The following is a 20420-nucleotide window of genomic DNA, read 5'->3' on the forward strand; positions in this document are numbered from 1 at the left end:
TTCATCATCCATCAGTAAAGACGGAGAAATTGTCACAGGCTGGAGACTAGGGAGACATGGTGTCCTGGCAGGGGCGCTAAAATAATGGCCATTAGTGAAAAAACTAGGGAAATGTCAATAAAACTTGCAGCTTAGTTAACAGTACTGTTAGTTTCTTAGTTCAGCTAAATTTATCGAGGTTATAAGATATAAACATTAGGGGAAGCTGGGTGAAGAGTATGTGTTAACTATCTGTACCCTTTCACAAATCCAAGTTTATTTAAAAATAAAACTACTAAAGAAAAGAAAATGGACAAGAAATATACGAAACAACAATAACAACAGTAAAATAGGGACCCACTGGGCTATGGTCTTTGAAGGAAAACTGTTACATAGCTTTCTGAGCGGAGAGTGGAAATGAGCTTGTGGGATAGAAGAAGTAGAGTGGGATGGAGGGAAAGAAGAAAAGGAGGGCACTTCCGGGGAGATGCTGAACTGGGACTTCTTATTATCACAAGCATGTAATAAAATAAGTGCCAAGTTAACCTGGCTTGAGTTTTAGTTGATGACACTAAATTTTGTTCACATGGAACCACTCCATAAAATACGTGGATCATGCAGCATGGCTCTCTGCTCACAGAACAATTTTCTGCTCATACTTTATAAAAAAAGAGGGAACCCTGGGTAGGAACTGTCCTCAGCTACTGCCAGGCACGAACTGCAGTCCTGTGGGCCAGGAAACCACCTCACAGGTGGGAGAGAAACAGGGGATTCAGAGTGCCTCTTCCCAGAGGGGACAGATGCAGAAACAGAAGAGCGACCAGACGGTTCTTGCTACATTTTAAATTAGTGACCTTGAGGAGGAAACTTAGAACTGAAGCTTCAAAGCTCCCAGAGACTGTCCTCCTGGGCTTTTCCGGCAGGAGGGCGGTGTGCTGCCAGCCACGTGGGAGGACCCTCAGCACCGGGCACTTGCCAGCACACCACGGGCAGGAAGCGACGGGGGCCGCACGAAAGAAAAAGCAGGAAGCGAGCTTCAGTGCAGGGTATGCAAAAAGCACCAGAGAAAAAACTGTCTAAACTAGAAGATGATGGGCCAAGACGTTCTACTATAACCTGGGAAGGAATCAACAAATCATCAAAGTTTGTTTTCTCAAGACCCTTTCATCTGTAAAGATAAATAAGAAAGGAAATATAATTAAAATTAATAAGTCTCCAAATGGTATAGCTAGGGAAGTTTTTAACTCCCTGAGAACCAAAAATTATGCCACAGTATCTTTCATAATACCGTACACATTTAGAAAGTCAATACATGTTTGATGAATTAAAATAATTTTTCCCATAAATTTTAGCTTGAAAAATAGTTTAAGACAAAGCCTCACTGTACACAGTAGCTAGTTAACCTACGGAATGTGCAGAGGCCCAAGGCATAGCTCAGTCTGTGGCTTTACATTCAGTGAGTGACCATCCCAGACAGCCTGGGACTGGGGACTCCTGGCGTGCAGGACTTCCAACATTAAAGCCAGGGTAGTCCAAGTGTCACCTGAGCTGCAGAGAAATTCAGGAATTAAAGTGGCCTAACAGTTGCTAAGGGAAGCTGAAACTCTGTACAAGATGAGCACAAGACATCTGAGGCCGCTCCTGGTACTCACAGGGTCACGCACGATACAAAAAAGCACGGAATCAAGTACCACGTCCAGTAAGAGTTACCCATGATGGGGGCTGGAGGAAGGTCAGCAGTGCAGACCTCAGGAAGAGACCAGAGGAAAATCTTGAAGGCAGATGAGGGTTAAGACAGAGAGAACACATGATCACAATAACAAAGGCCTGAATAAGGAAAAAGGCATCTGGGTCTCAGTGAAGCAGATATCAACATTGGGAAACAGTGCAGAGGTCAGCAAGGTGAGTGTCAGCAAACTACAGAGGTTACAGACTTTGGATTTTATTTTTGGTTTAAGCAGGATTTTCCTTAAGGGGGTTCAAGAAGAGTTTCTGAGCAGGAGCTGCAAGGTCAGGAGTAAGGAGGTGACCTGAGGTCCTGTAACAGGCGCCAGAGGAATGGACGGCTCCAAACCCTCAGAAGAAGGTTGTCCAGGTGAGGCACAGACCCAATGCTAAGACACGGCAGTTGGTTACACCGTTCACGGTTCCAAGGAGCAGTTACAAGGCCTTCTGTCTTTCAAAAGCAGGGTATCTAAGAATTAAAATACTACGAAATTCAGTCTACAAGGATCTCTAAAGCCTATCGACAAAAAACCAAACCAAAACAAAAAACACCTGAAAGAGACAGTCTGCTTTAGGGGATTCACAATCTAGTTGAGGAAATAAGACGTACACTGAGGCAGAGGACAGTAGTACATAAATGGTCCAAACAGTGAACATGTTAAAAAAAAAAATGCAATAAACAAGACAGCTGCCCAACAATGCCTATTTTCATTTTCCGGATGGCCCTAGGTCGTATCCTTTTCTGATCTGATTACAAAAGACTCGGACAATCAGCGCATTCATTATCGATCTACTAGTTAATCTCCTAATGGAAGTGCTGCTGGCACTGCAGATGGAAGAGGGAGGGCCGAGCTGACCCCCGCCTGTGCACAGAGGCTGAGTCTTAGCGGGCACCACCGGGCAGAGCACAAGTCCTCTCCCGACCGCCAGGCCCTCCCCAAATGCGGCTCAGGTGCCCTTCCTCTGAGCCTGCACAACCTCGGCTCTCTTCCACTGAAGCACTTGCCAGTGAACTGAGACTCAGGGCAGGAGCCCTCTTCTTCGGCTGCTCCCCCTCTACCAAGCAGTACGGAACGAGCAGTCAGTACCCACTCAACCATCAACTCAGGCCGTGGCCACAGCACTTCAGGCCATCCCCCTCCCACCCCACAGATCCTTAAAAAGATCACGTCCCAGGGACCTCCCTGGTGGTCCACTGGGTAAGACTCCGCGCTCCCAATGCAGGGGACCCGGGTTCAGTCCCTGGTCGGGGAACTAGATCCCGTGTACATGTCGCAATGAAGATCCCGGGTGCCGCAACTGAGACCCGGTGCAGCCAAAATAAATAAATAAATATTAAAAAAAAAAAAAAATCATGTCCCGGAGAGCGAAAGCCCACCGAGCCCCACTCGCTGCAAATCTCATCCCCTCACAACAAAGCCGTTGGCATTCCACCAGCCTCCGCTCAGCTCGGCCAGAGACAGGAAGTCCACTGACTCCCGAGACATTCCATTTTCTGGCAGCTGAAATCGTTTGAAAGTTGCTTGTCAAGCTGGGTCAAATCTGTCTGCTATGGAAAGGGCAGAGCCGAGGACAGAGCTCTTTCTACCTCACCTAGAGCACTCCCTCTAGGACGACATCCAACCCACCCGCTATCCAATCCCAGAGCATAAATCTGGACCCTGGTGTCAGCACAGTCAGGCAGGCCCTGCTGCTTAGTGGTTAAAGGCACAGCCTGGGAGTCGGGCTCCTAATCCTGGCTCTGCCCTTGCTGGCTGGGCAACACTGGGCAAGTTACTTAACCTCTATGACTTGTATAGTTTTCTCACCTGTCAAAGGAAGATAAATTGGTACCTTCCTGACAGGGCTGTCATGAGGAGTTAACCTGTAAGCTATATCATATATTAGTTAAGGATCTTAGTTGAAAGTGTCAGAAACATGCCCGGAACTAGCCTGGCAAAAAGAAAAATTCTGTGGCTCTGGTGTCAGCTGGACTTCAAGGAAAATGGGACCATCAGAACTCTCCCTCGGTGTTCTGCCGCTCTCAACACGTGACGTCATTCTTTTGGACAAGTTTGCTGGTGCTTCAGCCACGGACAGCGCTACGGAAAAGGATCTCTTTCCTCAGTGCCAATCTGAAAACATCCAGAGGCAAACCTGTGCTCACGCTAGCAGTCTGGGGGTGGGTTATCATCTTTGCTGGCCACACGAGAACCCCGGGCTGGGTGGAGATGGGGAAGGAGAATTTGTCAGAAGAGAGAGGGTGCATTTTTCAGAAGATGGTGGAAAGACTCCAGGCAGATAAAATAACTGATGTTCTCTGTGTGAGTGTTCATTAAATTGTACCTATAATATTACAATAATTTCATGGAGTGATTTCCAGTTCAGATTCCACAAATCAGGTATACTACAAAAATAATTCAGGGAACCGACACAAGAGCTCACTTAAAAACTTTTTTAAAGTCACAGCTACTAATAGAAGAACATATCTACACCAAAGAAGCTGGAAGGACATAATCTCAGAATTTAAAGCAAATCAATTTAGCTTTATGGAAAAAAGCTGCATTTTTCTTAATTTTCTCAATTTGACCAAGGGCTGATAAAAACTTTATCCAGATCTGATGCCAGCCAGGCCATGACTAGAATCTGGGAACCACTGGTCCAGGTCACAGTCTTCTGCCTTGTCCACAGGCAGCATGGAGCTTGCCCCAGCCCTGCTGCGATTCAAGCCCACTGCTCCTCCAGCACCTTCCCAGCTAGCATGAAGCCAGGAACCCAGGAGGTACTCACAGGCTCAGTGAACGGATCCACCAGCCCAGCAGCTACCCAAATAGACACAAGCTTAGTGTGGCAACACCTGCTCTCACAAATATATGCTAGAATACACACACACACATACACAGTTTAAAATTCATACTCTCCCTCTTTTCAAAAGGATTGGGGTGATTTTACACACACAACACAATCGTTAAAGAATGAGATTCAGGTAATGACGGGAAGATGAAGAGAAAGCCTAGGCAAAGGCCAGGTGCTTTGACAGAGTGCTGTATTTCACTTCTAGGCTCAGGTACAATTTTCTTGAGAAGTGTGGCTTTGGGAGAGAGCAAGACGCATGGCATAAAGTAAGAGTCTTCCCCTTCCTCCTAAACCTGAGAGTTGGTCTGTTTGTCTGCGTATGTGCGCACGCACGCATGGCTACGGGAACAATTTAAGCAGGTGGTCTGAGGGGTCCTTTCACTGTCATTCACTCAACCAACATCTCGATGCACTATGCTGGACATTGGGTACCACAAAACTGAATTAGATACAATCTCCATCTCAAGGAGTTTCATGAACCAGGCAAGCTGAATATTACTAACATAAACCACAATCTAAATTAAATTCCTAGTCAATTTCTTCTGTTTTCTTTGTTTAATAAAAGCTGAAGATCATTTTAAATTCAGCCTTGTTAAGTTCAACAGAGCACTTGGTAACTGCAAATAAACAATTGATTTTGTGTTTCAATTTTCATCTGCTTATTGAATTAAAAGTTCAAACTTTGGGCAACTGAAGTAGGATATCCTTGAACCCAAGGCATTTTGCCAAAGCATAACATCCAACACTATACCTCTGAACAATTACTTCCTTGTTTCGCGTGTCTGTGCAAAGCCGCAGGTGACTTGGCCAAGTTTTCTCTTGGTTTCTGACTATAATGAAGGCCAGAACTATATTATGAAGCCCTCTTAGGCAAAGCCCTAGCGCAGCCCAGGTCTTATAGATCACCAATGCTTCAGTTACTCTCCACTTGTCTTCCAGACTTCCCAGGCTGAAAAGGGAGCAACAGAGGTTCTAGCGGGAGTTGGTGAGGTTAGAGGTGAAGCAGGGCACAGAGACCATGACGGGGTGGGGGGGAGGGGGTCAGACAGAAAGAACGGCAAGATCGTGGGAAGACCAGGATGGGAAGGTAAGAACAGAAGGGGTGGGGAAGGAGGGCAAAGACACACTAATTTAGCATTGACTAAATGTTCTGTGAGGAATAGGTTAGGTGCAAACAGAATGCTGGGTGCCAAAGCCATCACGTATGCACACACGGAGCCAGTGAAGAAAAGCTACCACGGGTCAGGGGATCCAGACTTAGCTATGATTTCTAAGACAAGTAAACCACTGACAGTCAGGAAATGGGTTTACAACTTCCCCAGAAAACGCTGACATTTTAACAGAAACGTAAGTTTTTAGTTAATTCTATAGAACAGATAATCCCTCAATGTAAAGTTCTTCAAGCTTAGTGATATTTAGTAACAATTTCACAAGCAAAGCTTAAATATAGAAGTTAACTAAAGAAAATCAAGCACTATCATTTGTAGCTAAGACCATGTGATTTATTAGTGTCAAATCAAATCAAACATCAGAAGGGGAGAATCAAAGAACAGGGCCTGTTCAGGGTAAAAGGACCCAAAGTTCAATAGCTCACAGGCACTCATTCAGGAAGAGCACTGTTTGCCACAGGGTTGTTTAAATGCCTGGAGTGACTAAGACCAAAACAGAGCACACACACGGAGCAAAGGTTACTTATTAATTCTATTGTTCACTTTGAGGACAAGTACAAAGGATATTTAGTACACACTGTTTGGCTAAAAAGCATTAACAAAATAAAGGGAAAATATTTATAACTAACTCCCCAAATAAAGTTTAAAACAATTTTAAGAGTTAACATCTATAATAGGGAACCATAGGTTTATGTTTTAAATTTGTTTGTTCCTACTTAATATTTAAAATTTTAAAGCACAAAATTTTAAGTTACCCTATTTGTTCAGTTACTACCTATAGAGTTCTAATCATTTTATCAGATTTAGCATTAAGTAACAACTGCGATTTTAAAATGTTGATAGTAGCCACACAAACTGGTATTTGATTATATTTCATGTTTAAAACAGGCTTTCCTGGCTACTTTCCCCAAAAATCAGATTAAACAACTGACTTCCTAGCTGTTATATAATTACTATACAACTCAAAATACCAATCAAATAAATGCATTATGCACTTTAAAACTAATCTCCGATTTACCATCAATTCCTACCTCTACCTCTAAGGTCTTCTGACGTCAATTTTGTTCTAAACCAGTGGTTCTCCACAGGAGGAAAATTTTGCCCCTAGGGTTCCCCCCACCCCCTAACAAAAGGGTTTGTCAATGTCTGGAGACATTCTGGTTCCCACAAGTAGGAGGTAGAGGAGGTGGTGCTCCTGGCATCTAATGGGTAGAGGCCAGGAATGCTGCTAAACATCCTACAATGCACAGGACAGCCCTACAACAAAGAGTTACCAGGCCCAAAACGTCTATAGTGTCTCTGTTGGGAAACCCTATTCTAAATTGAAACAAGATTTGCAAACACAGCTGACACCTTCAAAAAACAATTGCCAAGTAAGTAATTCAAAGTTCACTAAGCTTTGTTATTGGTATAGAGACCCAGACATAATAAAAGTTGCTTTTTAGACTACTGAAATGTGATCTGATTATTAACCATGAATGCATGAAATTGCAGATGGACAAGAAGGACAAAAAGTCCTTTCACCACCTAAGCAATTCATGATCGCTTTAAAAAAGAACATTTCAGTAGACGAAAAGGAATAAGGTAGTGGTATTCTTGAGTTTTCTACGATGCTTCAGTTTTCAAGGACAAACACCAATTAATCATTACTTTTTGTTGCTGTCCTTTAGTTCTAACCAATCTTTTTTTTTTTTTTTCCATCCTCAGTCGTTAGATTTTTAACTGGCTAAAGTTTAAAGTAAATGAGGAAAGTTAACCACATGGTACTAGCTGGTAGAATAATCTTAGGCCAAAACACATTACTAAAGTATCTGTTAGAACACTCATGTTTACCTGGCAAAAGAACGGGCTCCAGTTTTTTAATCTTCGGTTCTGAATTAATCTTATCGTCAGTCTGAAATACATTAGCAAAACAAATCAAAATCAAAACTTTTTTCCCGCCTGAGAGATGAAAGCAAATTTTATTTTCTAGGTGATGACACAGGCGACAGACACGTATCCCCCCCACTTAAATTCTTACACATTTTTACCGAACTCTTGTAAGGATCTGCTCGTGATGGAATTGAGAGTCTGGCCAAAAAAATACTACAACCGTCTGTGCCGCTTCCAGGTGTTCACATTTACGACAGGTAGGTAACCCCTTCCACTAGGTGCCCACAGGCGATGCGATCCTGCCGGCGGTCACGGCGGGGACCGTCGCCAGGCGAAGGGCTAAATAAATCCCAACTCCGATCGCTCCCTGGAGTCCCGTCTCGGAGCCGAGAACGGCTGCGGCGGAGTTTTGCAAGTTTCCACTGAGCCGGCGAGGCTCCCGGGAAGGCGGCTTCCCCGCGCCGGGGTCCGGGGGACGGGGGACGGGGCAGTCTCCTGGGCCTGCCCGCGCGCGGCTCCCCGGAAACGCGAGGAGAGGGCGCCGCGGGGAGACGGCTGTTTACCTGGGGTGGCGGCAGGAGGTAGGACCTGAACGTGGGTCTGGGCGGCTTGAGCGAGAACATGGTGCCGCCGCCTGCTCGGCTCGGCCCGTCCCGGTCGGGGCCCGGGATCCGCCTCCCGACGCCCGCTGGCTGAGAGCTCCCCGTGCGGCCGCCCGGGCTCGGTCTGCGGCCAGCCGGGCCGGGCGGGCTGACGGGCGTGGACACGCCTGAGCGCCCGCCCGAGCGGGGAGGAGCCCGGGCCCATCCCCGGAAAGGGCCCGGCGTCCCGCCCCGCCCCGCCCCGCCCCGAGAGACGGCGCGCGCAGGCCGGCGGCCGGCCGCTACCGGCCTCTAGGCCGCGCAGGAGTCGGAACGCGAGGCTGGCGCCTTGCGCCGCTGCCCGGCCCTCAGCGAGAGCGCCGGGGGGGAACGGGGCGCGGGAGCCATCTTGAAAGGCCGGTCCGGGCGGGGGTGGGAGCACTGCTATGGCGGCCGGCAGGGTCCACAACGGCCCGCGGGGACGTACGGCGGCCCGCGGGGGTCACAGGAGCCGCGGGAGGCGGCCCGAGGGGGTCACAGCGGCCAGCAGGGACCTACGGCGGCCGGCGGGGGTCATAGGGATCGCGGGAGGCGGCCCCGGCTTTCGCTCAAGCTTCCGTGCCGACTGCCCCGCGGTCCCCCTGTCCCCGGGACACCCCCCCCTTGACGCTGCTCGCTAGTCCTCCAGCTCGCGCGACCAGTGTTGTTTTCCTTCTTCGGGAGGAGCCCGGGGCGGGGGAAGGGGACCCTGGAGCCCTGGGCTCAGCCGGTCACGCTGTCTGCGGCCAGCGTGTGAGGGACGGGCACCGGGAAGGCGGCCCGGGGCAGCCGGCAGTGACTGGGATCAGACGGTCAGCGCGGTGCCTTCAAGGTCGACACTGGGGGAGATTTTTGTCTGTGCGGGAAGCTTTGAGACTGGGGTGTCCTGCTGCTGAATTTCACGGAGTGCTGAGGCTATTGACGGAGGACGTTGCCAGGCAACCCGGACTCTCCATTTACTTTAACTTCTACCCTCTTTATTAAACTTTAATGTGGATAAAGATATTAAGCAAGTTACCTTCCTTTCTTTTCGTGCCTATCCTCACGTGTAAAAATACCAGTGAGCAGATAAATGATCAAAAGCCCAGCAAGAGTCAGGCCTTAGCGGTGTGGACCGAATAGGCTATGGACCGAATAATCTGCCCGTTAATTGCAAAGAACCGGCGAATTTCAGCATATCAAGCGCAGGGCATTTCTGAACTCTTCAGCATGTTTCCGAACTGGAGCAGCCTTTGGTAAGGGGCTAGTGATGTTTCATTTTGGTAAATCTATTAGTTGAGACTAGATTTTTCTTATGCTTTGAAGAATAAATCCCTAATCCAGCATATTATAATTAATGTCACAGGGAAGCTCCAATGTGGCCATATGAATCACAATCATACTGACAAGTGTTGCTAATGAAAACACTAAAAAATTTAAACAAAGATTCAAAAGTTACGGTTTTTGGAAAATAATTTATCCTGGATCCAGAACCCCACTCATCTTTCTGGTTAACTTGTTTGAGTGCCATATGATTCCATTTTGACCGGGAACCACAATCATACTTTAAAATGTTAAGCCCATTGAGTTATAGATGCTAAAGATAGTGTTGTGCACATACATTTAACACCTTTTTATGAATAGTCCGTGTTTTCTCTACATTAAATGGATTAAAAAAAAACAAACCAAACTCATAGAAAAAGATCAGATTTGTGGTTACCAGAGGCAGGGCGTGGGAGGAGGGGGAATTGGAGGAAGGTGGTCAAAAGGTGCAAATTTCCAGTTAGGCGATAAGTAAGTACTAGGGATATAATGTACAACATGATAAATATGATTAACACTGCTGTCTGTTATATAGGAAAGTTAAGAGAGTAAATCCTAAGCGTTTTTTTTTTCTTTCTCTTTTTATTGTATTTGCATGAGCTGATGAATGCCAGCTAAATTTATTGCGGTAATCATTCCACAATATATGCAAGTCAAACCATTAGACTGTACACCTTAAGCTGTATTTATACAGTGATGTATGTCAATTACATCTCAATAAAACTAGACAAAATGTATTTTTTTTTCCACAAATATTCTTCAAGGAATATGTGGATCTTTATACTGAAACGACTTACTATAATTTGCCTTTTGCCATACAGGTTTTCTTAGGATCTACAACTGTAATAAGTGACCATACAGTCGAAAAGTGGAAAAACTCTGATTTCCAGATTTGTCCTGACTTACCCTGAATTTTAGGGCCTTTTCAGATATCTAATTGTATCAGTCTGCTTGGGTTGCCATAAGAAGATACCACAAACTAGGTGGCTTAAATAATGGAAATTTATTTCTCACAGTTCTGGAGGCTGGGAAGTCCAAGGTCAAGTATAGGCAAGATGGAATTCTGGTGCGAGCTCTCTGCCTGGCTTGCAGACATTGGAGAGAGCTGAGGGTGGGGGGTTGGTGGTGGATGGGTGCAGGGTATTAGAGAGAGTGCACTCTGGTGTTTCTTCTTACAGAGGCATTAATCCTGTTGGATTAGGACCCCACCATTTATGACCTCATTTAATTAATTACCTCCTAAAAGCCCTACCTCCAAATACAGTCACATTGGGGGTCAGGGCTTCAACGTCTGAATTTTGGGAAAATAAATACAGTTCCTAACACTAGTCCTGATCTCCTTGATACTCTGTACATTCGAAATAGCTGACTGTCTCCTTCTTTGGTTCTGATGTCACTATTTTGTCCCTTTTTTTTCTGACTCTGTTTCCAGTATTGGTTCTTCTATCATGGGGGATAGTGGCATTCCGTACAGATCACCTCCTTTTCCCTGTGAAGAGGAAAAAAGAGCTAACATTTCTTGAATATCTATTAGGTGCTAGGTAATTAATATATTCATTCAGTCAGTGACCAAATTTGTATTGATTGCTAACTCTGTGCTAAAAACCTCTGTGCTTGGGTCACTAAGAAGACAAAGTTTCTACTTTCCTGACACTTTCACTCTGGGTGGAAGGATATAAAAAATTAATATATAACAAGTGCCATGAGGAAAAACAAATGGGAAGAAGATGAAGGTTTTGTTTTTCAGTGGGAGATGGGGTGTGGTCAGGGAAGGCCTTTCTAATAAGATGACATTTGAGCAGAGACAGAAGGGAGTGAGGGAGCAAGCCAGGTGGAGATCAGGAAGAAGAGGGTTAGCGGTGCAAATGCCCTGAGGTGCAAACCTGCCTGGTGTGTTCAGAGCAGCCTAATCTAGTGGAAGAAGAGGTCAGAGAAAAAGAAGCCAGATCACATAGGGCCTGAAAATTGAGAAGCTTCTGCAACATTTTGAGCTGAGAATGATGTGATCTGACGTCTAAAAATAATCACTCCCCCTGCTGTAGAGGTACAGCGTGGTAGAAGCAGTGAGACTGAAATGGAGCAGGATCCTATGGTCCTTCTCCCTGCCCCCCATGCCCTCAGCCTGCCTTTTGTCTGCAGGAAAACTTCAGTCAAAGAACAAATTCAATCAGAGAAGTGAGAAAATGCAGAAGCAAAGGAAAACAAACAGGACAAAATAGTAATAGTTTAGTCATTAAGCAAAGTCAAGGACCTTTAGTTCCTCCTCAAGGGCTATGGATAATATTCTGAGCCATATCCTGTGAGCTGTCTTATAGCTACTGAAACCCACACCAGGTGGAAGAAGTTAACTACATGATGACCAGGCTGTAGCCGTGACATAAGCTGCCACAATTCTGAGAGCTGCCCTCAGAGAAATGGGAACAAACCGACCCTGGAACTAAAGATTAACTGTACTGAAAGCCATCAAGATGACACTGATCAGACCACCCCATGACCAGTTTCAAGATGACTGTCAGAGCTGCCTGTGCTGTTTCTACATGTAGTCGCCTCCTTCGGCTTTTATAGCTCTCACCCCCCCGGTGGGGGGGGGGGGGTCGGCCTTTGAACAGGAGTCTGCCCTCTCCCCCACCCCCTGGTTGCTGGCCTCTGAAATCAAGCAAACTTTCACCAACTTGCCCCCTTATTAGCTTTAGAGCAACGAGCAGCCAGACCCTACATTCAGTAACAAGACTAGTTGGGGGCTATCAGAAGAGTCCAGATAAAAGAAGGTGATGGTGGTAGCAGTGGGAGAGGTAGTGTACAGTGGTTAAGTATCATGTCTACAAAACTATACCACTGCCTGAGTATATGGTCCTGGAAGATGACTATTAAGTCATTTTAAAAATCTGTTTCTTGAGGGGGAATTCTGGGAAGATGACAACAGCAGCATAATTATTCAGTCTCCTCATGAAAATAGACAAAGGAACTATAAAGCAAAACCAGAGGCCCATGGACAACATTAACCACAAATCTAAATGGAATGGTATCCCTATGATTTCCAAACTATAGGCAAGTAGGAGCAAACCATAGTACTTACAAGACCTTTGTTATATCAGCAAAGGGAATCAATGAGGCATCTGAAGAATCCCCAAATAGCCAGAAGGTATTTACTGGCCCAGCCAGTCAAGTTGAGAAGAGCAGGTGAAGTAGAAAGTGGTGTTTGAGAGTGTAAGGGCTCCTGGTGAGCTCTGAGGGGTGGAACAATATTGCTGTAGGAACTCTTGAAACTGACCTACCACAGCTTCCTTCAAGGAAAGGGACCCACACTGAGGACAAACTGCTTGGCATGGGAACAAAACTGAGCCAAGGAGAGACAAAGGAAAGAGAGGGTCCAGGTAAAGATGGAGGACCAGGAAATCTCTGAAAGTAAGCTGACTTTACAAAATTTTAATGCTAGACTGTAAAAACAAAAAAGGTTCTCTTGGGACTTCCCTGGTGGTCCAGTGGTTAAGACTCCAAGCTCCCAATGTAGGGGGCATGGGTTCGATCCCTGGTGGGGGAGCTAAGATCCTGCATGCCGCATGGCGCAGCCAAAAAAAAAAAGGTTCTCTGCAAAGTTAGAAAAACTATCCTGACAACTGCCTCCTTCAAAAAGTTTGAGAAAACCAATTTCACATAAAAATAACCAAGGGAAAGTATGGAAGTCAAATCCCATAGAAAACTATTGTAATGAAAAAGAGAAGAACTGAATAGCACTCCTGTAGACAGTAAAAGCACATCAGAAAAACATGCCCTCAATGCAGATCAAAACCAACGCCCAGCATTTCAAAGAGCTAAAAGACACAAAGAAAATGATAGGAGACATGAATGAATTATGCAAATCAGAATTAGGAATATTTGGAATTAAATGAACAAATTCAGAAGAGAATTAGAAATAAGAGAAAGAATTATTTCAGAAATGAAGACTAAACCAAAAGAAACCCAAGGGTGAATAAACACAATTTGTTATACCTTAAGAGAAGCAGAAGATAAAAAGGAGAAAAAATTTTCAAAAATCAATAAAGAGAAATTTAAAAAGATTAGTGAGAAAGTGGCAAATATTGAGGATAAGCGAAGGAGATCCAGCCCTTGAAGAAATAATAAGAGCCTTTGTGGAAAAAGCAGGGGAGGAGATAAGGAGACAGAAGAGATACTGCAAACTATATTCAAGAGAACTTCCTTGAAATTAAAAAAAAAAAGCTTCGAAACTATGCATTGAGAGAACACACTGCACGTGAGACTGTCAATCCAGAATTACCAACACTAAGACATATTCTTGTAAAACTATTGGAGTTTAAAGAAAAAATAATGAAAATTTCTTTGGGTATCTAGACAAAAAGAACAAATGACTTCTAGGTGAAAAAAAATTAGATTATCATCAGACCTTTTGGAAACAATCCTTTATGTCAGAAGAAAATGGAGTAACAGGAATTCCCTGGCGGTCCAGTGGTAAGGGCTCGCCGCTCTCACTGCCCGGGGCCTGAGTTCGATCCTTAGTTGGGGAGCTAAGATCCCACAAGCCGTGCAGCGTGGCCGGAAAAAAAAAAAAAAAAAGAAAATGGAGTAACATATTTAAGGTACTCGAGGAAAGAAAATGTAAAAGGATAATAATTGCAATGGATTGAAACATATCACATGTTTAAATTCATGCGATCATAATGGTGTATATATATATATATATATATATATATATATACATATATATATATTTAAAAATCTCTCAGTCACCTTTGGAAGATGATAAAAGCCAATTCATTATCTTGAAAACTGGCAAATAAATGGGAAAAGTCAATCATTATTCCTGCTGTGCAGTATGAACTATACCACTGTGTAATCAAATAGTAAGTGAAAGGAATCATCTCTTTATAAAGTATTCTAAATAATAAAAGAAAAAGAAATAATAGGATTCGAGTATTACAATTTTCAACCTCTTATGAATGAAGGGATCCAGATATTGAGTATGAACAGCTACTGACATCACAAAAAGAGAGGCAAGTAGACATAGATGTGCCTCATGATGAAAGAAGCAACAACACCCAAGTAGCCTTGCCATCAGGATCGAACCTAAGCCTGAACAAGCCTCTGAATTCTCCTGCCAACTTGCAGGCAGAGTGGAACACATCTAACTGCATATGACTGTTCAACCAGTAAAATTTAGGCTGTGGGAAGCTTTGCAAGTCAAATGACCCACGTTTTTCAACAGATGAACTATAAGAAGGAGAAAGGGATAGAAGGGGAATCAGCAAATTAAAAAACAAAAAAGAGGGGTGCTTAACTATAGTGGTAAGGAACATTCAGGTGATAAAGCTATAATGAAATGCAAGTGTGGGGCTTTTAAAGCATGTCTGCAAAATTTTCAACACGCCTCCCAAATATGACCCTCTTCCTTGAGTCTCGGCTGGCCTTACTGACTCACCTGTGACCAAGAGAATGCAGTGGAAGCGAGGTCATAAAAAACAATATCTCCTTCTTGTTCACTGGGACATTCACTTTTGGAACCCTGAACTGATTCCTATGAGGCTGCCATACTGTGAGGAAGCCCAGGGTGCACGGAAAGGCGATGCACAGGCGCTCTGGTGGATGGACTCTAGCTGAGATTTAGATCCCCGCAGACAGCCAGGATCAACTCCCAGACCTGTGAGGGAAGGTGTTTCTGGATGATTCCAGCCTCCAGACACTGAGTCTTCCCAGCTCAGACACCGTGGAGCAGAGACACTGATGTGCTGTAGCCAGTTTGTACTGGCTCACAGCAGCAAATTGTTAGCATTTTTCCCCAAACCCACATTCAGTGATGTCACACGAATAGCTTGATGTTGGCCAGGGTAGGAATAGTTACACCATGGAAATCAGCAGACACTACAAATCAGGGGCATTCCTGCTATGCCTTGTCTGAATTCCTGACCCACAGGATCCATGAGCATAATAAAGTAGGTGTTTCAAGCCACCCAGTTTTGGAGTCATTGTTTTACAGTAAGGAAGTGGTTACTATAAAAGGAGAGTGGTTGTTTTTGTGGGGAGGAAGGTGGTTGACACAGGAACTTTTGGAACTTCTGGGGTGGGTGGCAAATTCTATGAAAACGGGTAGTGGTTATAAAGGATGTCCATCTGACAATAATTAAGACATACATTTGTTTTGTGTGATTTTCAGTATCTTTTGTAATAAAAATTGTCTTTAAAATTGTCTGCTTTTTTATGTAGGAGATAGTAAGACAATAATTTCATTTCTCTTTATTTCCAATTTATATCCAGTAAAATGCATTTTTGATATGGAATAACTATATGACAACATTAACGTTTAATTTTTAAATTTTGAAACCTAAATTATGGAAACCTGTAGAAGCCTCGTGGTGATGCAGTTGTACGTACAGAAAGTAGGCAATCATACAGTCTCAAAGGAGAGAGTCACTTATAATGAGGTCTTTTGATAGTTCAATTCTTAATTCCCCTTGATAGAAATTTAAAAATGAGTTTTTTAACTTTATATCAAATATCACATCATAACTCATTTATGAGTGTGACAGAGTTTATGGGATATAAGAATAAAAGCCCTCTTATGTTTCTTATTAGGTTTCACATAGAACAGAAATATAGTTCTAATTTACTAAGACAGTTCTATGCGAAATGATTTTTTAATAATTTTTATTTTTTTGTTGAAGTATAGTTGGCTTACATTTCAGATGAACAGCAAAGTGATTTGGTTATACATATATACATCTATTTTTTTCAGATTCTTTTCCATTATAGGTTATTACAAGATATTAAGTATGGTTCCCTGTGCTATACAGTAAGTCTTTGTTGTTTATTTTATATACAGTAGTGTGTATCTCTTAATCCCAAATTCCAAATTTATCCCTCCAGCCCCTTTGGCTTCCATAAGTTTGTTTTCAATGTCTGTGAGTCTATTTCTGTTTTGTAAATAAGTTCATTTGTATCATTTTTTTAGATTCTACATATAAGTGATATCATATGGTATTTGTCTTTGTCTGTCTAACTTACTTCACTTAGTATGATAATCTCTAGGTCTATCCATGTTGCTGAAAATGGAATTATTTCATTCTTTTTTATGGCTGAGTAATATTCCATTGTATAAATATACCACATCTTCTTTATCCATTTCTCTATCGATGGACATTTAGGTTACGTCCATGTCTTGGCTATTGTAAATAGTGCTGTTATGAACACTGGGGTGCGTGTATCTTTTCGAATTATGGTTTTCTCTGGATATATGCCCAGGAAGGAATCTCCATACTGTTCTCCATAGTGGCTGCACCATTTTATATTCCCACCAACAGTCTATGCTAAGTGCTTTGAACATGTGCAGTGTTTCTATTTTAATGTATTAGATACTGCTAGATTTGATCAGATTGGATATTAGTTCTTAATATTCAGTTTCCCATATTTAGCAAAATTGGAATGACATTGGAATAATAGCAATATAATAACAAGCAGTCTGGCTTAGTGCCCTGCATAATAGGCCCTTAATATTTGAGTCGAACGGAGTTGGTAGAGCACATAAATAGCTATATTGTATGATTCAGGGTGTGCAAGAAAAGTTCCTGCCATAGGTTCTGAAATTTCACCATTAGAATGTACACATTCTGGGTCTGTAAGATAAATACCTTAAGAAAAAAAAACCACATCCCTTTCAGCCAACACTTCTACAGGAGACTCAGTGAGACTTCTGGGAATAAACTCAGGCCCCACACCTGAGGCAAGGTGGGAGTGACCTAGAAAAGGGGTCTGTGTAATGAGCGGACAGGTGGAGAATTCCAAACAAAAGCTTTGCCTTCTTCAGACCTGCTCTCTCGAGCTGTCAGAGGTTCTCCAGATTGTTCTGAGAAACCTTTTTTTAGGTTGTGGTGAAGGGCTGCAAGTTTTCTTGGCACCCAAAGCAGAGATTTAGGAATGAGGTCAAATGGAATGGGTTTATCCTTGGGTCAAATAACACAGGTAGCAGGATTGATTAAATAGTCTCGAATCAAGCTCAGTTCAGGGATTCTCATCTGGCTATTAAACTCTCAAGTCTCCTGAGGTCTCTGATTAGTACCTTTGGCATAACTGCAGTGAATTAATCTCTCTCTCTCTCTCTCTCCTCCCCCTGCCCCTTGCCAGTTTATGGCGATGCTGTGTCTTTGAACTTACAAGTTGAAGTACACCTTGTGTTTTCAGCCATGAATCATCTTTGTAGTTCTTGAGAATTCCCACCTTGAACACGTATGTATCCTTTAGGTTTTAGCCACAGCTTTACTTGTGTAAAGTAAATGTCTACCATTGTGTAGACAGAAGTACAATTAATTTGTGTTTGCCATCAAGGACTAGATGACAACAGGAAAATTCATATGGGATACTTTATTTTTACACATTAACAAAACTCTTGGTCACCCTACCCTATTACAGTGTGACCTTTGATATAATCGTGGCCTTTTTTTTTCCATCGTGTAATTTTAAAACATAAAGCATTAAACCATAAAATAAAAAGAAACCCAAAAGAACATATCATGTTTACTTCCCCTTTCCAATTCTCACTTCTTGCACCTCATAGTTTTATTGTTCTTTTCCCCCACCCCTCCTTTTTTTTTTCATGTTTGCTTTGTCTTTCATTTCCCTTTCTTACATAGTTGCTTACTCCCTTAAGTAATCTACTGGTGGCACCCAAAGGCATTTCTTTGGCTATTTGGTTGCCCCCAGAAATAAAGAGATCGTAGGATCCTGTATACTGATGAAGCAATTTATCATGACTGGAGCATTATCACTTTCATTGATCCTACTCCAACTAAAAAAACTAAGTTTACTAACATATGCTAACAAAACATTACTTTAAGTTTAGTGCATTACATTTTAAATTGCAATGCACTAAAATTAAAGTCTAAATTTTAAATAAGTCCAAATTGTCAAATGTTTCTAATGAAAACGATTTCAGAAATGGATGATGTTTAGATGACCAAGATGGGACTCATCAGTTGTTCTGATTTAAAAATCAAAGAAACAAAACTCATTAGCATTCAGTTTCTGAGGAATTTTTCTCTCGCTTAACTTTCAGGTCTTCCGCTGTAATTCTGGACACAACTGCTAAGTTACTTACACTGCTGGCGTGTCCAGATATGTCTAAGGTGCCCTGAATGGCTTTAGCATGCCTAGGATGGCCGTGTAAACTTTGTGACCTTAAAGATGGGAATCCCAAAGTTTGGTGTGTTTTCACAGACAGTAAGTTTTCCTTGTCAGTTCTGTCAGTAACAGCTAGTGACAAACGGGCCATCTGAGGGCCTGTTTCAGAAACACAGTTTTCATCTTTGGTGTCTGTGAAATGCCCCTGATGCTCGGCCTGCACTGCCATTTCAGACCCAAAGGAAGGGATATCCATGCTCCGAGAACGCATAATCTTTTGAACTTGATACCTCCATTCTGTGGTCCATTGCTGAACCGTGGAGGGGCATGTTTGGTCCCCAACTGCACTCGACTTGTTAACCCCGCCGACCAGCTTTCTTCCCCGGGAATATACAAAGCTTCTGGACTTCATTGCTTTACAAGCACTGAACGTCTCATCAGGGTAATAACGGGTCACTTTTGTTTCTTCCAGGGGATAAGAAATGGTGCCTTCTATCTTCGTTGTTTCCACTGTTAGCTGAGTGCTTTGAAAATCCGACTTGTTCTGTCCGTGCATAACATCTGTTTGACTGAAACTTGGGGAGCTCGTTTCTCCTCTCTTAGAGTCTGCCTGCCTTTCATCATCTTCAGCTGAAATCCCAACATCTGGACCTAATTTCGGCTCTGAGGTGCTCTTCACGTTGTCTGAGGCAAGTCGATCGCCGTCTGGGGATGCTGGCGTGCTCGTGCTGGGTGGCAGGCGAAGGCTGCCCCGACGCTCTGGGACCAGGTGCGTTCTTTGGTCCTTCTCTTCCTTCACACGGAAGGAACCGACTTTTTTCCTGAACCCCGTCCCTGGTGGCATGCAGAGGGAAGTATCCTCATACAACAACCCCTCCCCGTTGAAAAGATACCTGTACATGCTGTAGCCATCGGCACTGTTGATGCTGCTTTGCCTTAGAAGGTACGTTGCATCGCATTCAGAAGAAGCCCGGGACCGGGTCTGCATCAGGTCGGACTTGTCCATTCCTGCGAGGTTTTCCAGCGCATTCACCATTCTGCTAGATAGTTCTTCCAGTTGGGAAAGGCGAAGGTCAACAGTCTGTAGGGAAGTTTTCATAAAGTTTTCTCTTTCGTTGATTTCTTCCAACCTCATGGACATATTTTCAACTCTGGCGGATACAAAGGGATAGGTTTATTACACTGAGATGAACTAAGGATTAAAACCAAAAATATAATGTTATTGTTGCTGTATGATTTTGCAGGCTTTTGGGAATCATGGGCTGCTTGGGGCATTTTTTTTAAAAATTTTATTTATTTATGGGCATATTTTTAAACTTCACACTCTCCTAATATAACTACTGAAAATTACAGTGAGGAGCATCAGAAAATAATAGAAATATGGTTAACGCATATGGTGCTATTTACCGTTCATTGCTCTAAATGCCTTATGTATTCAACAATACGTACTCACCGAGGTCCTATTCTAGGCTTGTTTAACTCTCACAACAGCCCTATGAAGAAGGCACTATTATCACCATCCCTTGATGAGGAAATCAAGTCATGGAGAGGGGTAAGTAATTTGCCTATGGACGCACAGCTGGCAAACAGTATGGCACCAGCATGGATGGGCACCAGCTCTGGTCTCTCACCTGGTACATCACATTGCCTCTGATGATAAAGGGAGACACAGCACTTAGGTTTTTGAGTTTTGAGTATAGCTGTCAGCAATGAATGGTTATCATGACAAAATAAATACAATAACATCCTTATTTGAAGTTCAGGGAATTCGGAAAATGAATTGTTAATAATTAAG

The 20420-nt window shown here is 43.3% G+C and overlaps 2 protein-coding genes and 1 long non-coding RNA gene across 9 annotated transcripts in view; 1 reads left to right on the forward strand and 2 right to left on the reverse strand.

Annotated features, from left to right (window-relative positions):
* MTMR10 (myotubularin related protein 10) overlaps positions 1 to 8342 on the reverse strand; it is a 45281-nt gene extending 36939 nt beyond the window's left edge. For all 7 annotated transcript variants that reach the window (XR_005018699.1, XR_005018700.1, XR_005018698.1 and 4 more), the window contains exons 1-2: positions 8144 to 8342; positions 7542 to 7602 (exon numbers count right to left, since the gene is read on the reverse strand). Coding sequence is in view for 3 of the 7 variants with exons in the window: in XM_036842641.1 (XP_036698536.1) it covers positions 7542 to 7602; positions 8144 to 8203 (121 nt within the window). In the remaining 4 variants the exon portion in view is untranslated. The remainder of the gene's footprint in view (positions 1 to 7541; positions 7603 to 8143) is intronic.
* Positions 8343 to 9347: 1005 nt separating this feature from the next.
* LOC118890193 lies at positions 9348 to 19183 on the forward strand. The gene is made up of 3 exons (XR_005018701.1): positions 9348 to 9435; positions 17633 to 17734; positions 19098 to 19183. It is a non-coding gene; the product is annotated as an uncharacterized LOC118890193 (long non-coding RNA).
* Positions 17917 to 20420, reverse strand: part of TRPM1 (transient receptor potential cation channel subfamily M member 1) — a 109075-nt gene continuing 106571 nt past the window's right edge. Inside the window, exon 27 of the mRNA XM_036842630.1 lies at positions 17917 to 19776. Coding sequence (XP_036698525.1) covers positions 18516 to 19776 — 1261 coding nt within the window. The 3' untranslated portion in view covers positions 17917 to 18515. The remainder of the gene's footprint in view (positions 19777 to 20420) is intronic.

This window comes from Balaenoptera musculus, chromosome 2 (genome assembly GCF_009873245.2).
Source record: "Balaenoptera musculus isolate JJ_BM4_2016_0621 chromosome 2, mBalMus1.pri.v3, whole genome shotgun sequence".
Taxonomy (NCBI): domain Eukaryota; kingdom Metazoa; phylum Chordata; class Mammalia; order Artiodactyla; family Balaenopteridae; genus Balaenoptera; species Balaenoptera musculus.